The sequence below is a fragment of the Bombus affinis genome, unplaced genomic scaffold (assembly GCF_024516045.1).
Source record: "Bombus affinis isolate iyBomAffi1 unplaced genomic scaffold, iyBomAffi1.2 ctg00000075.1, whole genome shotgun sequence".
Taxonomy (NCBI): Eukaryota; Metazoa; Arthropoda; class Insecta; order Hymenoptera; family Apidae; genus Bombus; species Bombus affinis.
The window spans coordinates 802,162-811,191 of record NW_026108825.1 but is presented as its reverse complement, the minus strand read 5'-3'; the positions used below and the strand labels follow the sequence as shown (position 1 = coordinate 811,191).

The 9,030-nt window shown below is 40.1% G+C and overlaps 1 protein-coding gene across 1 annotated transcript; it reads right to left on the bottom strand.

Annotated features, from left to right (window-relative positions):
• Window positions 1-916: 916 nt before the first annotated feature.
• Window positions 917-6,441, bottom strand: LOC126927121 (uncharacterized). Its single transcript, XM_050743464.1, has 3 exons — window positions 6,072-6,441; window positions 4,848-4,935; window positions 917-2,117 (listed from the first exon to the last, which is right to left on the bottom strand). The coding sequence occupies exons 1-3, from the start codon at window positions 6,312-6,314 to the stop codon at window positions 2,074-2,076; spliced, it is 375 nt and encodes a 124-aa protein (XP_050599421.1). The 5' UTR covers window positions 6,315-6,441; the 3' UTR covers window positions 917-2,073.
• Window positions 6,442-9,030: the final 2,589 nt, after the last annotated feature.

The following is a 9,030-nucleotide window of genomic DNA, read 5'->3' as shown; positions in this document are numbered from 1 at the left end:
TCTCGGTGACATCTGTTTCTTCTTTTGCTTTTCATCCTTCATTATCCCCACTACCCTGTAGGCGTACGTGACTGTTGCTACGCTTCTAGAACATTCGGTGGAAGGACCGTTAGGACATAGATGAACCCTCAGGTACTCCGGCAATATACATTGTCGCCAAGGTCGCCATGTGTAATGTTCAAGTATCGGCTGTCTGGAGAATGTTTAGAAGTGGTCGCCTAAGGTGACGTCAGGGCAAAAGAGTTTGGGGTTACACTCCCCCCTCCTTAGAATGAACTTAGTCCTCGAAGTTCCTTTTCCTCTTTAAGATAGATAGGTGAAATTTTGCCTTGGGTGTTTCCAGGTCGAAGGTTACTTGTGAATCGTTGCTGGTGCTGGGCACAGGTAGAATCGGGGTGAATATGTTGATAGGTGCCGGGTTGATTGGCATCGGAGCGCTGGCTGATGGATTGTTATTTGTCGTGTTTCGCTTGATTTTACAACAGAATAAATGAAAACACAATTTCGGCATTCCTATTTTGTTGAGAAAGTATAAGCATATGAGAGCAATGGATAAATATCCTATAATTTGTAATATAGATATTCCCCGTGATTCAACTTGATCGATTCTACGAGCAAAAGTTAGTTGATTCGCTTGATCTCCGATTCCATCCAGAGTGATTTTGTATCCGTAATTATCGTTAATAAGTTTTGGAGTTTTCTCTAGTTTATTTAGTAAAATACTCCAGTCTGAATCATTAGTTACATTGACTGTTTTGATTTTAATCTCGTAAGAAATTTCCTTGCTACTACCACTGATTCTCATATGGTTATTCTTGTACAATATGTCTACGGTTTTATTAGTTTGTAACAAAGATGGTTTCTCTAGTCTAACAATTCGATGTGTCTTTTCTTCGAAAATGCTCAGATCTATTGGTTTTTCTGGTATAGCTATAAAATGATTCTCAGCGTTTAATGGGATAAAAGTTATATCTTCAATGTTATAAACTACTACCTTACAGAATTTGACAGTGTTTTCTGCGCTTAAGATTTCAGGGTTACAATCGTGCTTCACTCGACGGTCGTGAATCGGCTGAGTTTGTTTGCAAATGTAAAAGTCAGATATAGAACGGCATTGCTTATCCAAGTAGTTTTGATCGACATTGATGTAATTTAGTCCTGACGTTAAAAATATCGGATGAACTACTAAAGGTGCTAAAAACACTTTGTTCGTGAGAGATGGTATGGGATATATTTTCTCTATATCCCATTCCATGTCCATAACTGTTGGTACAGAAATTACGAAGAAAACTTTGTTTTGTCGAGTAAACAATGTGAGTTCTGAGATATCTAAAATATTTTGGAAATTCTCTTCCTTTGGTATAAAAGCGTTTCCTACTGTTTTGCTACCTAGTACTTGGGCGTAATTGTTAATAAAAGTTCCGGGATCAATAATCTGTGGGTTTATTATTCCTTGTTTTCCTAAGATGATTATATTGAATATTTCGTCGATTTGGAAATGTAAGTCAGAGAGTTAGCTTTCTAGAGCTATGACTTTTATTAAGGTGATCTCGTTTTTGTTAAGCGTTTTAAGTTCGTTTGTTACACCTGTGTCTACTTGTTTCAGTCGCTGGATGACGTCGTTATTTAAAATTCGTTTAATCAAAGCTGTCTGGTTGGTTACTATGGTTTTTAGGCTGTTACCTTCTTCAAAGAGTTTGTCTATATTTTTGTTGATTATATCTAGATCGTTCGCGGCTAGGGTTCCAAAAAGAGTTTTACTAATAGATTCGATAGCGTCTACTAGTCCTCGTCTACTTCTGAGAAGAATGTGAGCTAAGGATTGTAATTCGATGCTAAGTGTTCTGACGTTATTTAGTTTTGCTTGTAAAGAGCGTATTTCTGGTAATATGTTACAGTCTTTTCGTGTCTCGCAATGATTCCTAACTTCGGCTACTCCCTTTTCAATATATCTTACTTGTTCCAATACAGCACTAATATCTTGTCCTATAATAACATTTATGTGTTCGCTATAAAGATATGCTTTGGATATTTTCTCATGAAATATTCCATTATTGTCAATAGGGGTTATTTTTAATCCGTTAAGGGTGGTAAAGCCGACGGCAAGGGTGATCGTCCTGAAAAATAAGGTTTTATTTTTATTTTATTTTTTATTTTTATTATTATTTTTTTATTTTTTATTCTAATGATTTTTCTTGTCTGATCTCTCATGTACCTCTTTCTACTTTGTTCAAGAGTGTTCTTCGCTATCATTCTATATTTTTGCAATTGTTTTTGCCATAGTGCAAACATTTCTTCGTAGGTGTAATTGGAAGTTCGGGATACGGAAGACGGGAGGTTGGCTTTTCTTCCAAATGTTAGTTCGAAGGGTGAAAATCCAGTTGCATCGTGTATCGCGGTATTATACCCTAGGCAAATAAAGTCTAATACCTGATCCCATTCTTTATTAGAATCGTGTAGGCTCGTGCGAATCATGTCTTTTACTGTGGCGTGTGTTCGTTCTAAGGATCCGTTAGATTGAGGATGAAAACTAGTGGTCTTTATATGTTTGATTTTAAATGCTTCCTCGAATTTTTCCATTAGTTCGCTAATAAAGTTCTGTCCCTGGTCTGTTAGTATCGTTTTGGGTGCTGAGAAGATGTAAATGTAGTGGTCTAGTAGTGCATCGATAATCGATTCGGTTCGTTGTGTTTTCAGTGGTACTAAAACGAGATATTTCGTTAGGTCATCGTGAATCGAAAGAATGTATCGATTTCCACGTGTGGTTTTAGGCATCGGACCAATTAGATCCATGGCTATCTTTTCGTTTGGCTCTACTGGTGTCTGAGGAATTACGGGTTGTTCCTTGGGTCTGATTCTAACTAGCTTTTGTCGTTGACAAGCTTCGCAATTTTTTATAAAATCTTCTATCCTTTCCATGAGGCGTGGGATTTTGAATTGGTCTTTGATTTTACTATATGTCTTTTGAATACCCAAGTGTCCACTAATGTCGTTATGGTTTTCGCGTATAATGTCTAGAGCTTGTTCGTCAATTATGGTTTGTATTGGTTCGTATGCAAAAGTTATTTCTTCAATTTGGTCATTAATAAACATGAGTGTAACTTTGATCCTAGCTTTTTCGACTTCGGTAAAACTATTGTCTCCTATCCCAATTTTCTTGTGTTTCTTGGTTAGTTCAAAAATTTTTCGAATCCAAGTATCTTTGTCGAATGGACCTAATGTTTCTCTATTCAATTGATAGAAGGTGTGATCGTTTGGCGTGATTTTAAGTCGTCTCGGGGGTGTCGCGTCTTCTGACCATGCGTTAAAGTGTTCTACAATATTTTCGGAGTTTGCAGGTGTGTCTGGGACTGATTTGTCGGTAATTTGGTAAATTTTTCTAGAAAGTGCGTCGGCTGCTGTGTTCTCTTTACCTTTGCAATACTGAATATCGTACTCGTATTCTTCGAGTTTAAGTCTCCATCTAATCAAACGCGAGGAAGGGTCTTTGCAATTTTTGAGCCAAGTGAGTGCTTGGTGATCGGTTCGAATAACGAATCGTCTTCCTAACAGGTATTGCCTGAGTCTCTTAACTGCCCATACGATAACTAATAATTCCTTTTCTGTGGTAGAATAATTTTTCTCTGGGGGGTTGAGTGTCCGTGATATGTAACAACAAGGATGTCCGTCTTGTGATAACATTGCGCCTATTCCTTCATTGGAAGCGTCTGTGGTGAGTGTGAATGTTTTCGTGTAGTCTGGGTATGCTAAGACTGGGGCTGAGCATAGCTTTTCTTTTAGTGTGTCAAAGCTTGTCTGTTGCGTTTCTGTCCATCTAAAAGGATTGTCTTTCTTTGTGAGATCTGTTAATGGTTTGGCGAGTTTGGAAAAGTTTTTAATGAATTTTCTGTAGTATCCAGCTAATCCGAGAAATGACTTTACGTCTGTTGGTGTTTTGGGAATCTTAAAGTCTTTAACTGCGGAGATCTTTTTAGGATTTGACTTTATGCCCTCGTGTGTTATGACATGTCCTAAGTATTCTAATTCAGGTTTTAGAAACTCGCATTTGTCGGGTTGGATTTTTAGTCCTAACTCTTTTAATCTTTGCAATACTATATCAAGGTTTTCATTGTGTTGTTGAATTGTACTACCGAATATTATTATGTCGTCAATGTATACAAAGCAGTATTTGTTCAATAATTCTCGTAACGCGGTATCCATCATGCGTTGTAAGGTGGCTGGGGCGTTTTTTAAATCGAATGGCATGCGATTATAGTGAAAGTTTCCCTGAGGTGTGCTAAAAGCTGTATATTTCTTTGAGTCGGGGTCCATAGGTATTTGATGGAATCCCGAAGATAAATCTAGAGCAGAGAAGAATTTGGCGTTGCCTAATTGTGATAGAATGTCGTCGATTGTCGGTAGTGGGTAGGCGTCTTGATCGGTAAGTTCATTTAATTTTCGAAAGTCGATAACTATACGCCATTTCTGTTTGCCTGATGCGTCTGATTTCTTGGGTACTACCCATACTGGACTGTTGTAAGGAGAATCTGATTCTTCAATGATATTTTTATCTAACATTTTTTTCATTTGTTTTTCAATTTCTGCTTTATGGGCTTCGGGAGGTCGGTACGATTTGGTATTGACGATTTTGTTTTCGCGTAGGGTAATAGTGTGTTTTGTTAGGTTAGTACAAGGTAGGGTATCGGATTCTAGGTCAAACACGTCTATGTAATGTAGGAGGATCTTTTCGATAGGAATACGAAGTTTGTCTTCAATATGGTCTAGTCTAATTATTTGTTTCATTTTAGCAATTTTATCGAGATCGTGTTCATAAGAAAGATCATTAGTGATTATAGTTGGTTGCTCACCAGTATTGCAGAAACATACTCTCGTCGGAACTTTATCCAGATAAATTGTTTCGATTTTGGTTTGCCCTGGGAGAATGGTTTTCGGCGCCTGGAAAAATATTTCGTTCCCGTTTAATTGTATTGATTCGTTGTTAATTCGATATGAGTAGTTAGAGAGCATAGGTAAACCAATTATTCCGTCTTCTATTAAAGGAAAATCGTCTGGCACAACGTGAAATGTGTTCATGATGTTAAAGAATTGAAAGTCTACTGTTTCGTCAGTTTGGTATTTGTCATTGCCCATGTAAAATGTTTTAGCTACTGTCATTTTAGGTTTAAATATGGCACTTGATCTTTTAACTAAATTTATTCCTGCACCGGTATCGATTAAATATCGTTTGATTTCTGTTCCCGATCGAACTCCAATGGATAGAAGTTTTCCTGTTGTTGCGTGTACTCGTACGACGTCTCTCGAGGTTCTGGTAGCGCTGTTTCCTCTTCTCGTCCCGCATTCTCCATGTTTATATTGTAGCTGCGCGGTGGCGGAAGATTTCGCTGGCTGGCCGGTTGAAAATTTTCGGCAGTAATTTGCGGTATGTCCTATTTGGTTGCACTTAAAACACTTCATTCTTCCTCCGTTGTTTATTTGAGTGCTTGTCGGCAGGCGATTGAGCGTAGTCATCGGACCGCTCCTAAGTGGGGTTTGCGTTGTGACGATACATTCCCTCGGGTGAATGAGTGAGCTCTTATTTGCTGGCTGCACTGATTTCCGCGGTTTCGCTCAATTTCTCCGATTAATAGTTCTGCTTCGAACGCGGCATCTTGTGCTTCTTGTAAGGTGCGCGGTTTCATGCTTGATGTTCTGATTTCTATCTCGGGTTTTAAATTTAGTATGAACGTTTCGGTTGCGCGTTCGTTCTCTAGGTCTATCGCGACTGCTCGTCGAATAGGATCGCGGATTTCGTGTTGCAATGCGTATATAAGTTCATTAAGACCGTGTCGAAATCTTTTGACGTATCCGTGTACTGATTCGTTAAAACTTTGCCGAGTTCTTTGTAATTTAACGCGCGCACCGTTTGAAGTTACGTTAATCGATACGAACTTCCTCAGATTTTCGAATAAGGCGCCGTACGTCTCGATAACCGAATGTCTAATGCTTCTTTCGGCTTCGCCGACAATGCGTTTGGTTAAAATTAATTTCAATAAAGCACGCTTTTCCTTACATTCCGATCTAGCTTCGCTTACCCGCTTGATGAATCCCTCCACTCCAATGTCATCTTGACCGTTGAGGACTGGGATGAACTCGATGCTGGTTTTCGCGTCGAACATATGTCGTTCGTACGAGGCTGATTCTTCTTCCTCGTCCTCGGAGTTCGCTGGGTCGGAGGTTTCTGGAGTTTCTTTGATCCGAACGCGTTCTTCCGGAGATTTCACTATGCGGGTGTCCCGAGTAGTGCTTCTGCTGGCAGAACTAGTATCGTCTGTCATAATTGAGTTGAACTCAGACGTATCTACGGAGGATTGTACTCCTAGCTTGAGTTCGGCCACAGTCTTCCCTATTGGTTCTATTTCCTTGATCCGTTGAGTGCTTTCATCGCGAATTAGTTTATACAAATCATTTATAGCTGCCTTATGTTCTTCGTGCTGGCGCTGTATCATATCCAAAATTGCCCGCAGGTTTGGATCACCGCTAGTCGAAGCGACAGGTGTAATTTTCTTATCGTCCCTTTTGTCCATTTCAGAGTAATAGATCGTCGGAGTCTGACGTTATCGAATGCAATCGATCGATCCTTTTAGAGGAAATGGTTCTACTTACTAATAAAACCGTTTTTCGTAGTCCAGGTTGCTTGATACACCTATGGTTGGATGTCCCGTAGGCCAAAACCGTAATCTTGTTTTATCCAACGTTGATGTATCCTGGCAGGATCGCCAAAATGTCACGTAAAATAAGAAAGAAATTTAAAGGAAAGAAGAAAACTTTATTTTTTCCTCGTTTATACACTTCTGAACTCTAGCCGTGGCCGTTCGAGACTGAGGCTCTTACAATATTTTCTTACTCTCGGTGACATCTGTTTCTTCTTTTGTTTTTCATCCTTCATTATCCCCACTACCCTGTAGGCGTACGTGACTGTTGCTACGCTTCTAGAACATTCGGTGGAAGGACCGTTAGGACATAGATGAACCCTCAGGTACTCCGGCAATATACATTGTCGCTAAGGTCGCCATGTGTAATGTTCAAGTATCGGCTGTCTGGAGAATGTTTAGAAGTGGTCGCCTAAGGTGACGTCAGGGCAAAAGAGTTTGGGGTTACAACCCCTATGGCATTTAACGTGTTAAATAATGACTGAATGTTTCGCGAATTGTTGAATGTTTCGATGAAAAACAAGAATCACAGGAAAAGTAGTGTAATTTCAATTTTCTCGAATGCTTCAAAATGACAAATGAGACATTGACAAAGAAGGGTAGTTTAGCTCACTATATTTTACGCCGTACTATTATATTGTTTCCATCTAACGATACAAACGTAAATCAAAAAATATCCAATTATTTAAGCTCTCCTAGACCCTTCCAACAACTAATGAATTACATTTAATTATTACTTTAATGATGAGGGTTAGCGACTACCGCAGGAAAAGGCTGGAACCATATGGAGAGGCCGTATCGCACGAGCTGTTTCTTCCGGACCATACGACGAACGTGTAACCCCAAACTCTTTTGCCCTGACGTCACCTTAGGCGACCACTTCTAAACATTCTCCAGACAGCCGATACTTGAACATTACGCATGGCGACCTTGGCGACAATGTATATTGCCGGAGTACCTGAGGGTTCATCTATGTCCTAACGGTCCTTCCACCGAATGTTCTAGAAGCGTAGCAACAGTCACGTACGCCTACAGGGTAGTGGGGATGTTGAAGGATGAAAAACAAAAGAAGAAACAGATGTCATCGAAAGTAAGAAGATATTGTAAGAGCCTCAGTCTCGAACGGCCACGGCTAGAGTTCAGAAGTGTATAAACGAGGAAAAAATAAAGTTTTCTTCTTTCCTTTAAATTTCTTTCTTATTTTACGTGACATTTTGGCGATCCTGCCAGGATACATCAACGTTGGATAAAACAAGATTACGGTTTTGGCCTACGGGACATCCGACCAAAGGTGTATCAAGCAACCTGGACTACGAAAAACGGTTTTATTAGTAAGTAGAACCATTTCCTCTAAAAGGATCGATCGATTGCATTCGATAACGTCAGACTCCGACGATCTATTATTCTGAAATGGACAAAAGGGACGATAAGAAAATTACACCTGTCGCTTCGACTAGCGGTGATCCAAACCTGCGGGCAATTTTGGATATGATGCAGCGCCAGCACGAAGAACATAAGGCAGCTATAAATGATTTGTATAAACTAATTCGCGATGAAAGCACTCAACGGATCAAGGAAATAGAACCAATAGGGAAGACTGTGGCCGAACTCAAGCTAGGAGTACAATCCTCCGTAGATACGTCTGAGTTCAACTCAATTATGACAGACGATACTAGTTCTGCCAGCAGAAGCACTACTCGGGACACCCGCATAGTGAAATCTCCGGAAGAACGCGTTCGGATCAAAGAAACTCCAGAAACCTCCGACCCAGCGAACTCCGAGGACGAGGAAGAAGAATCAGCCTCGTACGAACGACATATGTTCGACGCGAAAACCAGCATCGAGTTCATCCCAGTCCTCAACGGTCAAGATGACATTGGAGTGGAGGGATTCATCAAGCGGGTAAGCGAAGCTAGATCGGAATGTAAGGAAAAGCGTGCTTTATTGAAATTAATTTTAACCAAACGCATTGTCGGCGAAGCCGAAAGAAGCATTAGACATTCGGCTATCGAGACGTACGGCGCCTTATTCGAAAATCTGAGGAAGTTCGTATCGATTAACGTAACTTCAAACGGTGCGCGCGATAAATTACAAAGAACTCGGCAAAGTTTTAACGAATCAGTACACGGATACGTCAAAAGATTTCGACACGGTCTTAATGAACTTATGTACGCATTGCAACACGAAATCCGCGATCCTATTCGACGAGCAGTCGCGATAGACCTAGAGAACGAACCCCCAACCAAAACGTTCATACTAAATTTAAAACCCGAGATAGAAATCAGAACATCAAGCATGAAACCGCGCACCTTACAAGAAGCACAAGATGCCGCGTTCGAAG

Excerpts from the sequence above, each read along its gene's own strand:
- LOC126927121 (XM_050743464.1), bottom strand. The coding sequence starts at position 6,314 with ATGACAGACGATACTAGTTCTGCCAGCAGAAGCACTACTCGGGACACC. Across the intron at positions 4,936-6,071 it reads TGGAGGGATTCATCAAGCGG|GCGCCGAAAACCATTCTCCC; the intron begins GTAAGCGAAGCT and ends ATATTTTTCCAG. Across the intron at positions 2,118-4,847 it reads AGTATGTTTCTGCAATACTG|GACGATCACCCTTGCCGTCG; the intron begins GTGAGCAACCAA and ends CTTATTTTTCAG.